Source organism: Opisthocomus hoazin, chromosome 12, assembly GCF_030867145.1.
Source record: "Opisthocomus hoazin isolate bOpiHoa1 chromosome 12, bOpiHoa1.hap1, whole genome shotgun sequence".
In the NCBI taxonomy this organism is placed as follows: domain Eukaryota; kingdom Metazoa; phylum Chordata; class Aves; order Opisthocomiformes; family Opisthocomidae; genus Opisthocomus; species Opisthocomus hoazin.
In genome coordinates this window covers 5,852,126-5,874,976 of record NC_134425.1, presented here as the reverse complement: position 1 = coordinate 5,874,976, position 22,851 = coordinate 5,852,126, and the positions used below count along the sequence as shown (strand labels likewise).

General features: G+C 45.0%; 1 protein-coding gene and 1 long non-coding RNA gene across 3 annotated transcripts in view; one reads left to right on the top strand and one right to left on the bottom strand.

Annotated features, from left to right (window-relative positions):
• SLC7A10 (solute carrier family 7 member 10) overlaps positions 1-1,489 on the bottom strand; it is a 45,327-nt gene extending 43,838 nt beyond the window's left edge. For both annotated transcript variants that reach the window (XM_075433504.1, XM_075433503.1), the window contains exon 1: positions 1,392-1,489. In XM_075433504.1, the coding sequence (XP_075289619.1) occupies positions 1,392-1,479 (88 nt within the window). In that variant the 5' untranslated portion in view covers positions 1,480-1,489. The remainder of the gene's footprint in view (positions 1-1,391) is intronic.
• A 120-nt stretch (positions 1,490-1,609) lies between these two features.
• Positions 1,610-22,851, top strand: part of LOC142362791 (uncharacterized) — a 165,602-nt gene continuing 144,360 nt past the window's right edge. The window contains exons 1-2 of the long non-coding RNA XR_012765291.1: positions 1,610-1,696; positions 2,211-2,273. This is a non-coding gene — a long non-coding RNA (uncharacterized LOC142362791). The remainder of the gene's footprint in view (positions 1,697-2,210; positions 2,274-22,851) is intronic.

Here is a 22,851-nt window from a genome sequence, read left to right as displayed (position 1 = left end):
TAACCCTGGAAGTGCCGTACTTGCCGGTTACCCAGTGCACAGCACTGTGCCCTGCTGAATACCCACAAGCAGCCCACTCTCACGCAAGGTCATCTGTGCTCCACCAAGATCCAGAAACTAGACTTCCCCCCTTAAATTTGCCAAGAGATTAAATCTAAAGGTATGTCTGTATACCCAGAACACATCTTCCTGCAAACTGCAGTTAGAGCTGACCACTAGATCTCAGTATTTCACAACGGGAATGGAATGAAACATTTTCCTTCTATATAATAGCCTCACTCTCGATGCAAGATTCTGTTCAATGGCATTAAAAATTCTTTCTCTTTATTTTTTTTTGGCAAGACCCTATCCACCTAAATATGGGTCAGAAAGGGATACAGGGCTAACAGCATAAAATCGCACTAGGATAGTGTGACAACCTGTAGGAAGTATGCAGTAAAGTCCTCTTCCTCAAGCTTGGGGACGTCACGCAGACACAGCGGGGCGTCCCAGCCAATTCTGCTACTGCACAGCACATTCCCGCAGGGGCAGCAGCTCCCGTCATGCCCACTGCCATCTCCCCGTGCTGCTACGGACCGTGCCACAACCGCCACTGCAAGTCCTTCCAACAGCCCATGGTGGAGAAGGCAATGGCTGGGTCTTCCCACGGGGTTTTGAGGCTCACTGGGTTTGCACAGGCTGGAAAACTGCTCCTTCCGCAGGCTCACCCCACTTCTCTGGCCCAAAGGCCGTGGGGATAGCGCGTGCCGAGGGAAGGTGCTGAGCACAGCCCGCCCCAGTTTCTCGGGTTAGACCCCTACAGGAGAAGCGCGAGGGGCAGGCCGAGGCCCGCCGGCGGGCAGCTCGGGCACGCAGACCACAAGGTTTTCGGCCGAGGCTCCGAGCGGCAGTGGCTGCGCCGGCGATCAGCGGGCGCGGGAAGAGGGAGAGCGCATCGCTGCCGACGGCCGTGCCGCCAGCTCCCGCACAGCCACCGCGGGTCCCGTCGTGTTCGGTGGCTTTCTGAAAACCCGAGCTGCCGCCTTCACCTTGAAGAACCCGAACCTCACAGAAAAGAACCGACTTTTGGTGCAGCCTTAGAAATGAGAACCGCGTAAGCCTCAGCAGCCATTGGGAACGCACTTTGTAAACCCCACGATCTCGGGTTCGGCGGGGGCAGGGGGTTCCGGCACCTCGACCAGGATCGGGTGTTACAGGCGGCAACGACACGCCGACCCTCCCACCCCGCTCGCCGCTGCCCGGCCGCCCTGCCGGTGCCGGTGGCGAGGGAGCCGGCGTCCCGGCACACCTGCCCGCGGGTGCCGCTGCCCGCCGCGCCGGCCCCGAGCCCCGCGGGTCGGGCTGCGGGGTCGGCCGGCGGCGCTGCCCGCGGGCCCCGGCGCGGCCCTTACCGATGATGATGGCACAGGCGCTGACCAGCCCGATTTCCTTCTTCAGCGCCACCCGCCCGGGGCCGCCGCGCCGCTCCCCGCCGGCCATCGCTGCCCGCCACCGCTCTGCCCCGCCGCGCCGCCGCGCGCATGCGCCGCCCCCCGCCCCGGGGGCCGGGGTCCGAGGCGGCGGCGGGCGCGTGGCGGCGGCGGGCAGGTGGCGGGGTGGGGCCGCCGCCTCTCTGAGGGGAGGGCGGGTGACGGAGCCCGGGAGGGCCGGGGTCGCCTGAGGCGGCGGGCGCCAGAGCCGCCGTGCCCCCGGTCTGGTAAGTGCCGGTCGCTCGTTCTGCCGGCAGCGGGGTCTGCCCCGGCGCCCGGGGCGCCTGGCTGCTCGCGGCTGGCTCTGGACAGGGCTGGCTGCCGCCGCGCTGCCCCCGCCTGAGCCCCTCTCGGCGGTAGTCCGTCTGCCGTCGGGCTTTACTGGTAGTGGCAGTGCAGTGAGTTATAGGAAAAAGCATTTTATGGCTTGTAACCAGTGCTGGCAGCGCGTGGCCAAGCGAGCGTAGTTAAAGCCAACAAGGTTTTCAGCCCAAGTGCCGACTGCTTGCTTTCTGCCTTTACTTGTCCCGCTGGTGTGTGCTGTCCTCCTCCCTGCTGGGTCTCAGGCGCTGAAGCCCCGGGCTGTGCGCGGACCCGCTCCCTGCGCAGCGCTGGGTGCTGGGAGCCCGCGGCTGAGGCATCTGCGGGGCCTGGCTGGGCAGCAGGCCGGCCGTAGGCTGCGGCTGGGGTGGTCTGTTGGCAGGCTTCGGGGAATCGTAAACGTTTGCTTTCCTCACACAGGGGATGGAGCATAAACGTTGGGATACTTCATGGCATCAAGAACAGAGGAATACCAAGGGAGACGTAAGTAAATGATGTCACGTCGTAATTCATAAATCTTTAGCTCTGTGAACAAACTGCCGTTATGAGAGTGTCAATGGACAATGTCTCCTCTGCGCTCAGATGGAATCAGAAAGTTAAATTGTAGCTTGGGAACCTGGGCTCTCCCCTCAAGCTGTACGAGCCAGAGGTTTGTTGATGGAGATGTCTGGTTCATTCGTTGTTTGTAAGTGGAGGTGAACGCCTTCCTGAGAGCAGCTCTGTGTGCAGAGAGGATCCCCACATGGGTGACCTATTCTGAAAGTGCATAGATTATAAAATTTTCAGAAGTTATCTGGTAGCTGGGAGGTGTGGGAAGAAGACAGTGTGCATCACTGGGGCAACCAACGCTGCGGTGGAAATTGGACATAGTATCCATGGGAGGAGGAAGGTCTGGTTCTTCGCCTCAGTGAAGGAAGTTGGGAAGTTTCTGTGGTGACGTCAGTCAGATTTTGTTTGAGCTTAGAATGAAAGGTATGACCTCAAACTCTCTAGTCGTTTGAGGAAGTCGGTGGGCTGTTCTTACAAAGCTGATAATCATAAGTGATTTTACTTTATAAAGCTGCTTTATACTGCTGCTGTTACAGAAAGGCTTATTGATTTTCAGAGGCTGAGACTTGTTTCCTAAATAGATCTATCACTGTGGAATTGTTGTTTCTAAATGAACTGCCTCACTAACTACTTCTAAAATGTTCTTTTGTTGAATTACTATGTGCTTTTTATAAGGAAGCATTTGACAAGAAGAATTACTTTCTGAACTATGCAAACAGTACTACTGTTTTCCTTTCAAAGACAGGGAAATGTGAAGACTCGAAGTTTCAGATGTTCAGAAGTAACCTGATGTTTTAGGTATTTCTTCTGGGTGGTTTAAATGATTGTTTCAGAGCTACGTTTTCTACTAGTAGCAACTCAAGCTATTTCTAGTACCTCTGAAAGTCTCTACATGCTAGTATTATATGGACATTATGATTAACTCCATGAAAGTTGTCTATGACTGTCTATTTCTGTTGTAAGAGCTGAAAAAATAAATTGAACTTCACCCAAAAAGTACAAAAATCAAGAAATATGTGAATGAATGGTGTTGCTAGCTGTGTTGCTGAGTTCTAAGAGCCTAATGAAGTTTAGGATCAATTAACCTTTACAGAACAACCACAGGATCTGTTAAATGAATGACCACTTAGAAGGATAATGCTGCGCTTGGTTTCTTTTGCTGCGGTAGAAGTGTTGGTTTGCTCCAAAATATGTGTATAATCCTTGTGGTATGGTGTGGAAGATAAAAATCCCAGTCAACTCTCTTATACTGATTAGTGAGGAACAGTGCATGCTGGCTGTGGGATGATGCAAATGAATACTAGATTTCTATTAACTCTAATAATCCTCTTCAACTCAACTGTGCAGTAGCTGCAGGACTTTTTTTTTTTTTTCTTTTTTAAACATTCTGGCCAGTTTAGGGGGCTTTGCCAGGGAAAATGCTCAGTATTCATACACGTGTGCACTCTGCCTGCTGATATAAATACTTTGTTCTGTAATTTTCTTGTTGCTGAAAGCCAGGAGGCACAACTGTGTGACTTTACTTACATGTTTTCAAGAATTTTACTGGTGATAAGAAGCAGAAAACCTAACAGAAAAGCACCAGAAAACTTTGCTTAGGAGAGGTAGCCAACAAACCATTAAAAGTGAGAAAAGCAGAGGAACCTTAAGAGTGTTCTGTCTTCCTATCCAGTTCCACATTGGGTGCATTTTGAATGAGGCTAAAAGAACAGAGCTGGCACAAGAGAACCATGGGGTTGAAATCTCAGCTTTGTCCCAAGAAAACCTTTTGCAGCAGGAACGTTAATGAACTGGCACATCTGATTGTGGCTCAGCAAGGCCAGGATGTTGCCTATTACACCTCACAGTTTCAGCAGCAGATCCGTTTTGTGAGTTTCATCCCTGAGGGCAGCGTGTGTGCCCTTAACTTTGCACGGGGCTGTTCCTCGAAGAAACAGGCAGCGTGTGCTCCCTGGGCTGCGGTGGAGGTCTCCGACAGGGGAGACCCAACCCCTCGGCTGCCCACCCAAGCAGGGATTTTACAGGTGTCCCTTTGAAGGGACCTGTACCCTCGCCCTGGGAGATGAAGATAAGGGTATATGATTGTCTTTTTCTCAAGATGCGTAGCACTATCTTGGTAGATGCTTGTTTGTGGTGTCTCTGCTAGAATGTGCTTCCTAGTGCAGGCGATAATTTTGTAAGAAGTTTAGTCTAGTTACCAGGCAGTGTGGGTAATATGCAAGGTGGGCAGACAGGGTTGGGTGCAGCTGTGCTTGGGGGTCAAGGAGGATGGTGGCTGTGCAGCAGCAGCGCAGTCTCTCCCTGCCATGTGGGACTGAGTACATGGCGTATGGGACAATGGTTGTGGGCGAGGCAGAGCAGCCAGGAAATCTGTGCTGGTAACCTAATGTAGGGTTGTAGTCCTGGGCCCCTGTAGGGTACTTCATTTTTCTCATTTGTCCTTGGAAAGAGGATAAATTCTTTACCTAAATCCATATAAAGAACATTGTTTTACTGATTCTTTTCCCAGTGTGTGCATAACAAATGACTTCTCTCCCTTTTTGAAATTATAAGTGTTTACTGTTGCTGAAGGAGCAAGCAGGTGGCTGTTTACAACATGAGCTTTCGATATGCCTGCATCCATAGGAAAACATAGGAGTGTAAAACAGCAGTGGGCCAGCAACCTGTTGGAAAAGGCAGCAGTGACAAAAGTTGTCCACATTTAACTGCCAAAAAATGCTCTTTTTTTTTTTTTTTTGGTCTGAGTGCCTGCCCACTTCACTGTGTTTTTTGCATGAGGCTAAAGAGAGGACTTTTCTCTTTTTGCGGTAGTGTTGGCTGCTTATTTAGGTTGTGTATTCTGTCCTGTTGTTAATATAGTTCCAAAATGAGCAAGTCAGAGGGTATGTACATTCTAATTAGCGGTTATCTGAGGCAGCTCTCAGAGCAAAGATTCTTTTAAATTGTTTTGGATCTGAACATACTGTATCTACTCGAATGATGAAATGTTAGTAAGCAAAAAAGCCAAAGTTCTTTGTAGGAAGGCAATTGCTGCATAGCAACTGCACAGAGAGGATGCAATGAAGCTTGTATGTGTTCTCTTTTGTTGCTATTTTTGTCCTCATTTTCTCCATGTTCTGAAATGTACAGAAATTATTAAAGTTGTTGGAACCAGTTATTTCATTCATTGCTACTTATGGTCTAAAAAAAAAGCAGCAAACAATGCAATTTAGTTTTTATATTTCGGGAAGAAATAGCAAAGGGAATTTAATATGCCATTTACAAAGGGATGCTGTGACTGAGTTTTCAAATGAATATGGTCTTTAATGTGTGAAGTGTATGGGAAGAGCACAAGTTAAAAGAAATACAAAGACTCTTCATGATAGCAGATGTTCTTTCCAGTCTCGCTCCAGTTTTGTATCCTTCTAAACAGATTTCTGTTGCCTTAAAAGATAACCAACCATACAAAACTGAAACATACCCATGTTGTTAAAACATAATTCAAATTTGAATTTAGTGGGGTCACCATAACCAACAGCTGGTAAATAGTTACTTGGAAGGATAAACTGTCTTGTAGTGTACCTTTAAATAAAGCCATGGGCTGACTGGTTTAGCAAAAGGAAATCTGGGGAGTAGTGGGATTGTAAAGTGATTCTTAGTTGCCAATAAACTTGAGTAAGGTTTGTCATGCTGAATAACGTCTGTGGAAAGCCTGTTACATCCATACAAAAAATGTGAGACTCTGGTCTGAACCATCCTTGTGGATATGCCCTGTGCCAAGGCCATGTTAGTGGGATTTGGTCAGCCCCACAGCTGACAGCTGACTGCAGTAGGATTGCCATTATTCTGTGCTTCATCACCTTTCTGAAGTAGTACAGAAACTTACAGGGCATTAGGATTAAGAGCAAGCATACAAGCGGGAAGAAGGCCCATGTACTGGGAGGTGACATCAGTGGGAGGGAACCATATGATGCCTTTCTACTTTAATGTGAATGAGTCCCAACAGGCAACCCTAAATGTAGCCAGGTGCAGGTGGATCAATTATTTGTTGAAAGCATCCCATTCTCCACCAGCTTGCTCTATCTTGTTCAGTCTCTATATGATAAAGCTGGAAAAAATGGTGTTCTGTGTATTTCTAGGAATGTGATATTGTACCTCTGTGTTTTCAGAAAGCTGTAGTAGAGGAAGCTGCATTAGTGTGTGACTCTCCACTACCTAAACAAATAAATGGAGGATGAACATTTTAAAAGGGAAGGCAGAATCTTTTCCTCTAGTCCAATAAAGGAGGAAGTTGTCCAGAGTGGCTTTTTTGGGGGGTAGCTACTCTTCTCTGCAATAATGGCAACAGGAAAGAGATTACTCCAAGTGTAGAACAGTTCTGGAATAGATCAAAGAGGCTAATAAGCTCATGCAAACTAGCTAAGCATCTGAACGAGGTAAAAGTAATTCATATGATTAAATGTAATCCTAATAATTTGTTGCTTATGTTTCTGTCATCCTCCTTTATTAGTACAAATTTAATTCACAACAAATATTATTTCTAAACAATGTCCTTTTACATTTGTACCTTGCCACATGGTAACGCAAGTGCTGAGTAACCAGAACGTGTGAGCTGTTCTCTAGCAACAGGTATGAAGATCCTTCATGCCCTCCACTGACTTGCCTTAGCAAAGCGCTGGTCTCCAGGACAGTTTAAACATGGTGTGTGCCAAGGGGTAAGTGGAGTTCTTCATGGATCCATAAGGGTTAGCGAAGGTGCTGGGAACGCAGGGCGATACATGGAAATCAAGCAGCCATCTTTAACCAAAAATGTCCTGTGGCATGCAGTAAGGCAGAGGGAAGTCTGTGTTTATAACAAAACGTTCGACTGTCTCTTCCTCTTTTTTCAAGTTTTTGGGAAGACTCCCTTTCACATCAGTAAGGGTCAGGGATGTAACCAAGAGCTGGAGTTAGCAAATACATGATCTTGTGGCTTCTGAGTGGGTTGGGCTTTAAGAGTATGTTCCAGGCTTGCTGAATGGGGACCTGGATGAGATAATTGGAAAAGCAGGGTGAGAATCATGCCTTCTGTGAAGTTCTCTGATCTGAGTTACTTCTGACAATGAAGTATATCTTCTGAATTCTGTAATGTATTGCATTTGTTGAGCATTGGGAAAAGCCTTAGTAGGGAAGGGTGACTGTTTGGGCTGACTGATGCCATGCTTTCATGGTCATCTGCAAGATCTGGGAAATTTAATCCCATGATTTAGGAAGCTCAGGAGATTCCTCAGGCAGTATCACTGTGTTTCGAGCTCCTCTAGGAGGAATATGGGTCTTGTACACCGCAGAGGCTTGCTTAGTGCTAATAACTCCCTCCGCAGCCTCTGTAAAGGCAGTATTTTGACAATGTAGGGAAAAGTCAGGGCCAGATACTTCACTGCACTTACAACTCCCTTTGAGCAGCAGGCTTTTATCCATAGATTCTGGTGACCAGAATGTTTGCTGTCTTTTAGGTAAATTATTCATCAAGTATGAACTGTTCAGTACATAGGTATCTGTGTAAAAACTCTAAATTTCTAAAATTCCAGCTGTATGAAGTGGGCCATTGTATGCTCAAATTGTGTCACCCCTTCAAAAATATTTCATGACAGCTCATAAGTAGATGAATGTAAGTAGATTATGTGAAGAGCTATTTGTAGGTTGTTGATGAATGAGGTTTCTAGAGCCAGGGTTATTGAAAGAACCTAGTTTCAGTTAAGCAGTGGTACAACTGGTGTGTTATCAGAGTACGCTGAAATGCCGTGGTGACTGGGACCTGAAAAGCTGATCAATTTCAGAACAAGCATTTGTTTTATGCATTTTTTTTAAAGATCTTTGACAACACTGTAGTATTTCAACATTTCACCACTGTAACAACTAAAAAGCTTCTCTTAAATCACCAATCTGAATTTTGTTGTGATTAGCATAATTCTATCTTTTCTTTCTCAGTGGTCACTGGGAAACTGTCTCTCTTTCTTTCTTTTAGTCCTCTCTTTTATAGATTGCAAAGACTTCTTGATCCCTCCCTTTTCCCTCAAAGGACACGCTCTATAAACCCTGTTCTTATTGCAGGACTGGCTTCAATTTCTGAAGATGATGTCTTAAGCTGGACATAGTACTGAAGCTAATGCATGGCAACTGCTAACTGGGTTGGAATAGTCACCTTCGTTTCTTACAGCTGACATTTCTCCCAGATTGGGACTTTTTTTTGTGTGCCACTGTTGTGTTGGTGACTTAGGTTTTTAGCTTGAGGTTCGCCGTAACCTGTTTCACATCCTTTTCAGAAGGAAAAGTACCAACACGTCCTTTTCTCTCCACATTGCTACCTACCCTGTCCTTCCCTATTCTGCGTCTGCGTGCTAGATCCCTTCTTTCTGCTTGCACCACTTGTTCAGCTGAATATTAGCATCCTGGCTTTACACCATTTCACCAGCCGGCTGAGATCATCCTGATTTTTATTCCTCACTTCTTCATTTGCAATTGCTCTCAGCTTGGTGCACCCATGAATTCTTAGTCTCAGTTTTGTCACTCAAAATTAATAATATCAGTCCCTGGATAGATTCTAGGGGACGCACCTTGAAATTTCTTTTCTGGTTTGTCAATGCATTATGAATAATTACCTTGAGGGATACCGATTTTCTTTTTTTTTAAACCGGTGCACAGACAACATGACAATTGTCACTTGGTTCTTATTTTGTATTATCTTGTTTATGAACATGACACGCTGGGCAGAGTTAAAAGCTCTAGCTTAAAGGAAATTAGTTCATATCTACCACTTCCCCTTTATGTACTGAAACAAGTTCCCTATCGGAAACGAAAGCCACAACTCGAATCATCCCTCCGTTCTGTGAGCTGTTGTCACCCTCTGAGAAGCCCAGCAGATGGCACTCTGGACCTGTAACTCAGCGTTTTGAACTCAGCGTGGTTACGATTGCTTCCTGTGCCGATTATCTCAAGTACTTGTTTCTCAGAGTTTCGCATTTAAGTTTAAGATTAAAATTACTGTAGTAGTAAAAGTCTTGTTGAAGTGGGTTTGGGTTCACGTTGTCATAAAAAAAATAATGCTAATAATCCTTCAGTGTGTATTTGCAAAGCGCAATGTTATATAGTATGCCATTGAGGGAGCCATCTCTGTCAGGGTGGCTGGCACATGTTCCAGCGCTGGCCATGCGACACATTTGTGTATCCATGCCTGATGCACGAAGAAGCAAAGTAGGAAGAGCAGAGGACCAGGTATTGTTATGTTGTGTGTTCTCCCAGTCTGAGTATGGCCCAGTTGTAATTTAGATGAAGTAATGGAGGTTGTTCTCGGATCAGGGCAACCGTTGTCACCGTGATCCATAAATCATAGAAAAGACGTAGTCTGTTTTAAAGACTTCAAGTAACATTAGTTCTGCTAATGACATTAGCTCTGGAATTCTGTTTCTGATTGTGTTTAAGTTGCCTGAAACCATACTTACTGCTTCATTTTCATAGCATCATGTGGCCACATTTGGGATCTGCTGGCTTTGCTCTTGCTGAGTGCTCTGTAGGCTCATGCAGTGGTTTGGGGAGCAGAGCCTGGACCCTGCTTTCTCTGGGGGCCCAAGGTGTGGCTGTGTGGCTGTGTCAGTGTGCTGTGGGCCTGCACTCAAGCTGCTGGCGCAGAGCAGCTCTCTGCTTTTAGCAGGTAAGTCAGCAGCCAGAGGAAATCTCCAGGCTGCTAGTCCAGAGATTTACCACTGAGACACAATGAAGCAGACTGCTGCCTCCAGCGTTTTTGAATACTATCTTCCTGATAATTGATTGTGTCAAGGCAAAATCAGTGGTGCTTAACCTAACCTGTCTTGGGTTTGCATCTGAAGGGACTAATGCTTAGGATGCCGGTTAGCTCCACTCATCCAGGATTTTGGAGCTCCCTCTCAACTCTTTCTGACCTGTGAGTACTTTTAAGCCTTCCAGGACAAAATAAAACAAGTTGGCTGAGCCACCTGGCAGTGGTTTGAGCCGACTTGTTTGACTTTGCCCTAGAACTGACTAGAAGTGCTTACACAGCTAGTTACTGGGTCTCAGCTGGAAGGTATTAACTAACAGCTGAGAAACAGAAAGGAACAGCTTTCAAAATGGCCTGCGAACTGTATGCCCTAGGTGAGAGGCTTTACATTAGCCTGTTGGCTTCCGCTGGGAGAGACATGTGCTCCTATGGCCTGTTCCAGTGGAGGGGTGCTGTAAGAAGCTGTCACGTCTCAGCTGCTAGCTAGTGTCTTTTCCTGCAAAAGTGTGTTCCTGCCTGTGCAGCACAGATGGGATTGCTGTGCCTGAAGGTGTCCAGCGGAGCCACACAATGTGCTTCGCAGGGGTGCTGCAGGTGGCCTGGGGTGGAGACTCCATTGTAGAACCTTATTTTGTTGTGTACTTCAGGGAATGGGGAAGCCAGTTTGGCACACCATGTTGTCTAACAGTCTTTGAAATACCAAAAAAGCTTTTTTTTCCCTTTCCTGTTAGTAAGCTGGCATATCTATTGTATCATGGAGTAGTAAGGAAATGATAATATTTCTTATCTGTACAATATTATCATTTTTGAGAAGAATAATAAAGTTGGAACATGCATCATGCTCTTCACTTAATGTATTGGTGAATTTGCACAGAGAACCACAAATAAAATAGATTATACTGTTATCCGGGTGCTTATCTATATGCAAGGTGAAGAGCTGTCTTACAGACAGAAATGTATATTTGGTTTAAGTGCATTGTGCTTAGAGTTCATACACATCCCCTCCAGTACTTACCTATTAAAAGAGTTCACAGAAACTACACTGTGAACCCGCTGGAATAATTTTTGTGGAATAATTTTCTCTGGTAAACAGGGAAAACAGAGCTGCAAGGAGGTTAAAATCTGGGCTTGGCTTCCCCACTAATGACAAACTCAGGCCCCAAAATTTGCTGAGACAGAGATGACAGGCTCTCGCAAGTACATCGGGTCATCCACCCACCCCTCCTTTCTGGTTGCTGCAGGGTACAGGTGCACTCAGACAGAAAGGACTGGGTTGATTTCGAGCTTTGCTCGCACACAAGGCAGAGCAAGAGGGAGGTGTAGATAGTGTATATACCTGTCCCACTTGAATGCACTAGACCAGCACCACCAAACCTTTATCTCCTCACACTGCTTGAAGAATATGGACTGTAAGACTATTGCAGCACTATTGGTGGCTTTCTTTCAGTTCTACGTGGCCATTTATAACCTGCCAGCCTTGGATGGTTCCCAATCAAAGCAATTTGTATTTAAAGAAAAGCTGCATGGGAGGAGGGATGCTATGGGTAGGTAGGCTTGCTGGTGAGCCCACTCCCATCCGCTGTGTGCCCCAGTCCAGGAAACAGTGAATGATGCTCAGACACAGGCACCCAATGTGATCTTGGACAAATTTCTTACCTCTCTGGACTTGGTTGCCTATCTCTGAAACAGATGTTTCCTTCCCATTGCAATCTGCCTGGAGACTTGTAGTCTTATGTATTGTATTATCCTTTGGTATTATCACTGGTGGGCTTTTCCAGGAGGAGGAGGCACAGAATGCCTTTCCATTATGTTAGGCTTTGACAGTATCATCACAAGGGTAGGGGATTTGCTGCGCAGTGCATCATCCCAAACGTTTTTGATGATAGCATCAGATTTTTCTCTTACTCGCCCTTTTCCCTAGAAAGGGGTTAGGCTCTTTGGGTGTTGCCTGACAAAATTCAGGAGGTGGGTGGGTGCGGTGAGATTTTCTGGCTGCACCTCTCTGTAGGGTTATTGAGAGTGCAAAGGGCCCTCAATCCAAACAGGGAGCAGCCTGCACAAATGCAAGTAGAAGCAGAAGATTCTCCAAGGCAGCATGTTTCTTCTGTCTGGAGCAACTTGCCAATAGAGAAGGAGATTATGTTGGAAAGCAGCTGGGCTATTCTGTGTGTGTGTGCATTTGGCCAGTCATCCTTCATGTGAACAAATCAACCTCTTGGAAAGATGCAGTTTAAGCCAGGTGTTGGTATTCACTTGCTGTCTGCACATCACAATAAGGAAATGCAAGGGGAATTTGTAAGATAGTGAAAAGCTGTGTGTCTAACAGAGAGGAGGATCAGAATCTAGAGCTCATTCTTTGCTTGTAATCTCACTGGTTTCTCTTTCGGTGGTATTCTGTCTGTTCACACAAGAAATGTTGCTGTAGGATGCCTTCATGTCCTGCAGCTTACCCTAACTTCAGTGGCTTCTTTCTGCCTCCCTTCAGAACTCTGCCTAATGTCCTTTCTTCATGCTCTGCATATGTGCTTGTGTGCCTCCTGACCGTCTTCATCCTCCTTGCAAACCTGGAAGATGTGAACAGACAGGCATACCTACAGCATGACTGCAAACCCTCATTTTCTTTGGTAATCTTGCTCAAAAGAGCAAAGTGTCCAACTGCAGCCAGTTCTAAATCACTGAGGTGCAGAAGTCCAGCACTACATGGTGTGTAGTGTTGAAAATAGTGATACTCTAGACCTTGTATCACATGTGGAACTATAGGACAGCGAACTGTTTGGCAAGTCCTCTTTATGAAATGTCCTGAAGTGCTGTGTTGAACTGGAACCACACTCAGTCTGTGGCACATGGAATATTTTCAGCTGAAAAGTCTCAAATTGTTGAGTCTAGTCCTGTAGTGCTTCAGGAATAGCTCAGGGAGCTGCTGACAGCTCAGACAAATTGGTGTTTTTCTACCTGAGCTATTGGCCAATCAAGCTGAGCTCAAAGCAAATCTTTGGGGCTTTGGGGAAGCCAGTGACAAATCAAAGAATCTTGTTTAACTTGACGATGGCTGAATGTTGCTCTTCTTTGTGTGGCTTGGTATACTCCTCTGATTCACAATGTCTGCTTCTCTTCACTGACAATTCCTGAGATGACCTCTTGAAGAAAAGGGAACAAGCATAATTTTCTAAAATGGTGGTGATTCTCAATGGAGCAATTGCAGGTGTGTGCAGAAGGCCAAAGCCAAGTGTGCTGGATGGACACCTGCATGCTGCCATGGCTGAATACACCTGCTGTACCTATTTCTCTTTGCTTACCCAGCACTTATTGCTGATGGCACCATGGGGTGCTCAGCCTCCTGAAGTCTAAAGGGCATGGTTAAATACTCTGCAAGGACTAAGAACCAATGTGTATCTGGGTATTCTTTTTGGTACCTGGTGTTAAGTACTACCAATACTTAGCATCTAAAGGCTAGCGCTTTCACTTCTGCTGTTCCCTAGTCACAGTATTTTCTGTTGTCTTATACACATCTCCTATCTGTTACTCCCATGCCTCATGCACATTTTACCTTATGTGGACAAAGCATACGTGGACCTGGGTAGTAGTTTTGTTTGACTAGGGGCTTCCTGTAAATGGCAATGAGAGGACCTAGCCCACCCCCATGGCACAAGCTTTTAAAGTCCTATTATTGCTCTGAATCACACCTTTGTCTCTACACCCTGAGTCATATATTAAAATAAAACTGTGGGAAATAATAAAACCCAGTTATATGAATGTGTTTTTTATTATAAGAGTTCTTAAATTTTTTTTTATTACTGCTTTGAGGCCAACTCATCGTCTTTTGTTATGTTCATTACAAAAGGCTTTGTTCCAATTCCTGTTAACTTGAAGGGAAAGGAACACAGTGCGCAGGGAGAGGAGCAGTTCCTAGCTGGCATCCATTCCCTTGTCCTCAGCATGCCTCACAGTCTTTACCACAGCTGCTCTACAAGAGCCCTCTGGGGTAGGTGGTGTTACAGGGGAGGTTGACCAGGCAAGTTTGCAGAAGATGACTCACAGAACAGGGGGTCAGATCGAGTTCTCTTGAAGTCTCATACCTAGCACTCTAGCTCATGGCCTCTATTGTTCTAGGTACCCCTGATAGTAGCTACTGTCCTTTGTCAAGCAAATATGAAATAGTTTTCAGCTTCACCAATGTTGTGTTTGCTTTATCCTCAGAAGAGTGAGAAGTCTTTCTCAGTCACAAAGAGGTAGAAGATGAGATGGGGTGGGGGGAAGTAGGAGGCAGAAGACTTGTTTATGTTTCCTAGAAAAAGTAGAAAAGTAGATTATTCCTATTTAAATGGGAACAATCTGCAAGACCATGTTTTTGTTAAGTATTTAGGCTCTGTAGGTTGGGAAATGGGACGAGCCCTTTTCTTCCTGCAGCTTTGTAAATTAAAGTGTTTGCATCTTGACTGGAGCTTGGGAAATTCCTTTTCATCTTCAGTTTTAGATTATACTTGTTGACCACACTGGTATCAGGACTCCTTAGTCAAAAACCAGCACATCATCCATGCCGTTTTCTCTTACCCTAAAAAGTAGCTGAATATACAGAAACTGAGTCCTGGATCAGTGCTCCACTGGAGGCTGGCGTCATACCAGAATAAAATAATTCCTCTGTGCAGAGCTGGCTTCAGTTTCCAAATCCTTTTTTTCTTTCTTTTCATGTGTCTCTGCTTTCTCAGATAGTAGCACAAGCCTTAGCCTGTGCTCTAGGAATAGTCTGATATTCAAGATGTCCCTCTATTGCAGGGCATACTGCTTTCTGCCATTCCTGTCACACACTTTTCTAGGTCATCTGAATTTCTTTTAGCTTTTAGAAGAGCAGGTGCTTCTGAGGCTGTAGTCTGATGGAGCAGGTGAGTCAGAAGCCGGCTTCCTAGTTACTCTGTGGGGAGAGGGTGCTAAAGTCTTCATTATAGATTTGCTGTAGCTTTTTTTTGAAGATTCTTATTGAGGGACTACTCAAAAAGATGTTATTTTATGATGTGGGCTTCTGATCATCTAAAATTCTGCCGCCACCAACCTTGCAGTTCACAGGGCACCTGACAACTGTCTAGTGTTGAGGACTTGTGATGAATGACTTCCCGGTAGTCTTTTTATATATCTACTTCTGTCTGCTTATGGACATGTATTAAATAATTCTCCATCATCGGAAATGGATTAAATGTTCCCTGACTGACCATCCACAAATCATTTAAATAGCATTCTTCTGGTTTATTGAACGTCTTTTGTGACATGTATTATTCTCTGCTTAATAAACCATACAGGATCTAAAATTGTGTCAAGTCCACTTGATCTCTGAGGATAGCATGTATTTTAAAATTATTTTTGCTTGTAGACTCATTAAATCATGAGGCATTTTCTGCTTCACTGCTAAGTAATACATAGAAGTTCCTATCAGGTAATCAAAAACCCAACGGACCAAGAAACTGGCTCTTGAAAGACACAATAGATCAACAGCATAGCCCCGTGTGGACCAAATGCCTGGAAAGTGGGCATCATCTGAAAATAATGTATACAATGGTTGAAACCTCTGGGCAAAGCTGTGGAATCCCTGCAGATATTTTATTCCCTGTTCTTCAGTAATTCAAGTGACTTTTGTAAGGCTAGTTCCTGGAGAGCTCCCATGGAAACCAGAACTAATGACAGATAGAAACGGAGCTGGGGAGAAGCATGTTACAAAGGCTTAACAAAAGCTTCTAATCCATGAGATCTAGCATATACTATTGAGGATACTGAATAATGGTTTTTCTCACTGTACAAATACAAAGCTCATTACAGGCACCTTTCACTAATTGTGGCATTCTGAAACTGTTTATCCAGGCTCTAATGTCCATCCTTTTTGGTATTGAGTTGTTGTACTAGGATATATTATCAAACTGAAATACTGGCTGCTTCACTCTTTCTGTTTCTGTGGTTTGTCAGAGCTTCTGCATTTCTGAAAAGAAGTGTATTTTTAAGGGAAGAAAACGATAGCTTTGAACCTGAGTGTTTCCCCAGGGTAGCTGTTCATAGTCCTTTTGGTTTTGTGAGTAATCGGTCTGGTCCTGGGCACTCAGTATCTAACATTTTGCATACAGTGAGTGGGTGAATGACTTATATCCATGGTAGCGGTGCCTGCAGATAGGTAGAACAACTGGGAAATTCAGTTCTTATAAATCTATAAAAATAGCTAAGAGGTGTAATGTACTGTAAAGTTGTCACATTAACACTCACTGGGCTGTCTTTTCATTGTTTTGCTATGCAGCAACAGTTTTATGGCTGTCTTAGGTGTTATAAAGTTCTGTTTCAACATGGATAATATTTCAAATCCAAATTTTGGTTCAATTTTATGTGGTTTGAGAAAACTAAAATTAACTGGAGTGCATTTGCATTTACCCTGCTTGTCACAATTACAAGGCAGGTGCAGAAATAATGGGAGTTGGTTTCATTTAGGAGCAGAGATTCAGCAATGTTTGTCCTACCCAATTGTCTATTTTGTTTTCCTTGTAAATGAATTGAGAAGCAGAGCTTGAGATGCACAATCACTAGCTTCGGTTGCTTGGCCTTTCTTTGCCTCTCTTTCCCCATGTCTCCACGGGGTCTCTCGGAAGAGCTAGTATAAGTCAACTAATGCGGAGAAGCACACACACAAAGGCATGTTGATCCCCAAAGCAAACTACAGCACACACCTGGCCATCTTGCTCCAAGGTGATGAACACCAGTGCTGCTTTACTTATGAGGCAGCACCCCAAGAAGCATTTGACAGTCAGTGATGTCTGTGCTCTGACTCTGTGTTTGCTGTGCCTTTTCTTCCCTGCAAACAAGCTTTTGGACTACTCCTTCCACCCCCAGGCTGCCTTTCCCTTCCTCCTCTTCCATCTCATTCACTGGAAGGGACTCTAGTTGATTTTGTGACTTACTGTCATTCTTTTCATGCTTTCTATCCTCTTCCTGACGAGGAGAGGAGGAGGAGGAGGTGGAAAAACCATGAGGGGACTGAAGCCGTGATAAACTGAGGTTCAGCGTGAAAGAGATGCATAGCTTTTCCCCTTCTAATGGGCACAGTAGGACAACTGTTGGGGCCTTTCTTGTGTTACTCCGCTATCCTCTTGTAGAGCAACGAGTATTTTTTTGCAACAGTTCCCAGGGAAGAGGTAGCTCAGAACCCAGCAGAGCAGCTCTGTCATGTGACAGGCTCTTACTTGGACCTGGTGCCCATCTGCATGATGCCTAGACTAGAGGGCAAAGGAGCCCTAAAAGGGGGGCAAGAGAAGAACAACACCCACCGTAATAATGACTTAATATACTGTGTTTTCTGTCTGAAAGCTGAAAGAGCTTTGAGTGATAAACTTGCTCCGTGGTGTTCCCCTGACAAAGCATTGTGATCAATCCTCCTGTATGTTTTTTGGCAATGCGTGTGTTCTGCTGTGGTCAGAAGAATTTTCTTGGCAACTTTCTTGGTTTTGTGCTAATTTCATATGAAGTTGCTCAGCATAGGCTGACTTGTTGCCTATCTCCATATTAGCATCTGTCTGCTATCCTCAGCATGTCACAAGTGGTATTACTTGAAGAAATGGGATTTCCAGGGTGGGGCCTCAGTCATTCCCTGAATTTTCAGTTATTTGGTTCACATCAGCAAAGAAGGGTTTTGGTTAATTTTAGTCTCTATAACTGAGAACTGATGAGCAGATACAGCTCATGCTCTTTATGAAGGAGTAGAAGTTCAGGCAGCACAGCTATAAGGAATATTACCAGATAGAATTCTTGCTATCCGTTCCAGAAATATCATACACATATCTTTCCTCGGTGGTTTAGGCTTGTGACTGTCCAGCTGATGCTGGCTGATCCTGTCCTGGGGCTCAGACCTGCAAAGCACTGAACATTCATGTTACCGTTAAGAACTCAGACTCCCTAACATGGAGGTTAAGAAAATAGAGTCTCCAACAGACAGTTGGCTTAACGTTATGTGTATATTTCCTGCCTTCATTTACTCTGTTTATTACCAAACATATTTCTGGTGCTTAAAATAATACTAAGTTTATCTTTCAGGTAGGAAATGCCTCTGATGTACAGTTTTCATATGACTGAGGTTGTATGAGAACCAAATAAATTCAATGTCCAAAGCAAATCATGCTCAGTGTTTTAGTTCCAAAGATGGCAAACGTTTACCTGTATTTAGCCTCTACTTTACCTTGTTAGAGAAATCACAGAATCACAGAATCACAGAATAGTAGGGGTTGGAAGGGACCTCTGTGGGTCATCTAGTCCAACCCCCCTGCCGAAGCAGGGTCACCTACAGCAGGCCGCACAGGACCCCGTCCAGGCGGGTCTTGAATATCTCCAGAGAAGGAGACTCCACAACCTCCCTGGGCAGCCTGGGCCAGTGCTCCGTCACCCTCAGAGGGAAGAAGTTCTTCCTCATGTTCAGACGGAACTTCCTGTGCCTCAGTTTGTGCCCATTGCCCCTTGTCCTGTCACTGGGCACCACTGAAAAGAGCTTGTCCCCATCCTCCTGACACCCACCTTTCAGATATTTGTAGGCATTTATAAGGTCCCCTCGCAGCCTTCTCTTCTTCAGGCTGAACAAGCCCAGTTCCCTCAACCTCTCCTCGTAGGGGAGATGCTCCAGTCTCCTCACCATCCTCGTAGCCCTCCGCTGGACTCTCTCAAGTAGCTCTTCATCTTTCTTGAACTGGGGAGCCCAGAACTGGACAGAGTACTCCAGATGAGGCCTCACCAGGGCAGTGTAGAGGGGAAGGAGAACCTCCCTCCTCCTGCTAGCCACACTCTTCTTGATGCACCCCAGGATCCCATTGGCTTTCTTGGCAGCCAGGGCACACTGCTGGCTCATGGTTAACCTGTCGTCCACCAGGACACCCAGGTCCCTCTCCACAGAGCTGCTCTCCAGCAGGTCCACCCCAAGCCTGTACTGGTGCATGAGGTTGTTCCTCCCCAGGTGCAGGACCCTGCACTTGCCCTTGTTGAACCTCATCAGGTTCCTCTCTGCCCAGCTTTCCAGCCTATCCAGGTCACGCTGAATGGCAGCACAGCCTTCTGGTGTATCTACCACACCTTCCAGTTTGGTGTCGTCAGCAAACTTGCTGAGGGTACATTCTAACTCTTCATCCAGGTCGTTGATGAAGAAGTTAAACAAGACTGGGCCCAGTACTGACCCCTGGGGGACACCACTTGTCACCAGCCTCCAACTAGACTCAGCGTCGCTGATGACAACCCTCTGAGTTCTGCCATTCAGCCAGTTCTCTATCCACTTCACCGACCACTCATCCAGCCCACACTTCCTCAGCTTCCCTAGGAGGATATCATGGGAGACTGTGTCGAAAGCCTTGCTGAAGTCAAGGTAGACAATAAATAAAACTGAGGCGGTTTGGATCTACAAACCAGCGAGTTTGTAGGCTGGCTGTTAAAGGCAATTGCTCTAATGGTAGTAATGGTATTCAGGAACTTTGCCCGATTTCTGTTCGTCATCTTTCTGGTCACTGGAAATCTGCTCAGCTGTCTTTCTTGGCATTAAAATGGGGCTCATACTATGCCCTTCTTTTCTTGTGGGCAATACGACATCTGTGCCAAGGTGATTCTGGAAAGATAGCTGAAAATGAGCAAACCACCTTGGAAATTACCACCTGCAGGTGATGCAGTCAGATGTGATGTCAGTAATGGCTATTTTGTGCATCTGCACTGTAAGAGCTTGTTACAGGAGAAAATATCAAACAAAATACTTCTGGAATTGACAGAGAAGACAGTATAATCTCATACTTTTTAACTATCTCTGCTTTATGTTGGTACAGTGTACATATAGCTGATAATTTTGCTTTTACACTATACCAGCAGACTGCAACTCTGCCTGAGAAGTATCATCAAGACAGTGTTGATGTGGAGATGAGGGGTGGTTTCTGAGCAGAGATTTTAAGTGATGGGCATTAGAAATTAGTTTTACTTTCTTCTACAATATAGTTAGTCCTAATTAATAACTGCATTTCAATTTTAGTGGTAATAACAAATAGATCACCCTGATTATCTTGAGTGATAATGCACAAATAGCCATATTTTGCCAGAACTCTGGAACTGTGAGGACAGGGACCATAAAAGTAATTTTGTAGGGGGACTGAATTTGAGTCTGTGTGCTGGGTTCTGCTCCTTACGATGCTTCCCCCTGGGATGGTGAGAGGAGGGCTGGCCTATTCTTCTCTTCTGGCTGCCTGTACCACAGACTGGGGGAAAACTGGTAGGAGAGGCAGCAGAGACATTGCACACATACACATATTTTTTCCTCTACTCAGAAGAGAGCTAAGGCCAGTGCTTTGCTCTGTGAGACAGCTTGCATTCTTTTCCTGCACACTTCCAAGGATGTCTTTAAGACAAACAAAACCCAAACAAAAAACCAACCCTCCCCTCAAAAAAAAAACCATCCACATTTGCCTAAAGCAAGCATATTTCTGTTTTCTTTGTGTATGAAAACAGTGCTTTTATTGTTGATAATGCAGCTGAATAAAGTCTATGTGAGGGTAATAAAGTATTTATTCCTTCCTGGTAAACCAAAATCCTAGTGGGATTTCATCTGCTTTTGCACCACTCTTCACCAGAATCAGCCTCTCTCCAGTCTTTCCCTTGGAGAGGCGATAATACAGGGAAAGCACATTTAATGTTAGTATTTTCTGTCTTTTTTTCTTCAGACGTTGTTTTTAGTCTGGTTCTTATACAGGAGCATACAGTAGTCAGAAAATCTGCTTTGCTTGGAAGGCAAATGCAGATGAAGTTTGCTTATAGGAAAACCATTTTAAGTCTTCTAGTACTGGCCTACTGCAAGATTAGCAGAGGAGAATATAGGCATTTCAGTGTCTTAATTTTTCAAAGCTTTAGTGTTGTAAATGTTGCAAAAATTATCTGCTCCCATTGTTTGCTTGAATTTACTTTCACTTTGGGGATTTCTCGGTGGAACACATGTACTCATGAAGGTTTTTGGTTTTGGTTTTTGCTTGTCAGCAGTACCTCTGAAGGAAAGTTTAGCATATAAAAGTTTTAAATGCTAGAAGAAACTGCAATAAAGAATTGGTAGGTGAATGTAAACATGATGGAAGAGTTATTGCCAAGGATTTTGAAGTATGAAAAAACCCTCCATATGATTAACTTGAAACTGAGACCAATGAATGCTAGTGAAGGATCTGATTCAGTAAATGGTGCTTAATGCCATGAGATGCTGGCAAACTAAGCATTAAACTCAGTGAGATGTAGTGGAGGACTGGGCACCAAATGTGATTCTCTGGTTTCGTCTTGAGCTGTGCGTGAGTAGGTGTAGGCTGTAAGACAGCAAGGTTGCTGTAGTAATTATTCATTAGCTTTAAATAACAGGGTAATTATGAAGGTAAAATTCATATACCCCAACACACCCTTTTTTTGCTAGCTTTTCAATTTCTGAAGAATGCCTACAGCCCTCTGCTTTGTGTTGTAAAACAGGGCACTGCCTCTAGTTGTATGTGGTTGTTTCTATGCATTTTGCATGCTGCTTACAAGAACGTGAACTGGGGTGAAAAGGTAACATGAATCAGGGACGCAGGCTCTCGTAGAGAATAAAAAGTCAGTTTCTGCTATGCCTCCAAGGATAATGAAGGTCACTCTGGTGCCCATAAACACATGTATACTGCACACAGGACTGGTTTCTCCCTGAAAATTCTTGATTTCTCTGTGTTTTCAATTTCCGTTCACTTCTGGGGCAAAAAGCAGCCAGCAGAACAGAGATGAAGAGGACAAGTAGCAATATTTTGGGAGGACAGGACCCAGTCTGGTAATCTGTATCCTGGATATTTAACTATCAGGTGCTTTTGGGTGGCATGGCACAACCAGTGAACTTGTGTTACATAGGCAGAATAGGCAGAGTTTGAATGCTTCTGGATAAAATTTCAGATGCAGGAATCAGTTTCTCTCACATGCATTGAACCCAATTCATCATATTCAGAGTCTCAGAATTAAGTCTGCAAAAATGATTCTGTCCTTCTACCTGTAAGTGGGGACTATTGCACACGATATGCTGTGGTTATGCTCCACTTGTTCTGCATAGCAGCTCTGATTTATTGCATTCGTGAAGGGCTTCTACAGGGAGCCTGGCGCACTTCAAGGAAGTTGTGCGGTTTTGCTGTCCTTCACCCAGCTGAGTGCTGTAACCATTGGCTAAGGGTTTGTTTTCTGTTTCTTGCACTATGAGCATCATACTGTGAATGCCCAGTGCAATGTAATAGAGCTTATGCCTAGAAAGGCATACATAGTTCTGGCCCTCACACAGGATATGATACATATGCCAGATGTCTTGCATTGCAGGTAAATTCTCAGTGCACTGTGCTGTTGGGATAGAAGGGTCACCAACAGTACCATACTTGTCTTTCTTCAGATGTGCCTTCTTCAAGGTCCGATCTGGTAGGTGTACTCCAGGATCTAAGAGTGAGCTTTCTGAACGAGATCAGCAAGAGGATGCCGAGTTTGTGATCCCAGGTGTTAGACTAAGCCTAATGTGCTCTTGCAAATGAGATGTTTTTTCACCATCTAATAATATTCACAGCTCAGTAGCAGTGGTGAGGAGCAAAGTACTAATAATGAGTAAGTGGTAATAAATTTTGAGCCAGTCACCTGATATGTTAGTCAAGAACAGAAGATCTTGTGTGGAAACTATCATATTTTTTGGTTCTAGTGGAGAGGATGTGAGCAAAGACTGTAGTCTAAAAAGACTCATGTGGACCATGATTCTGG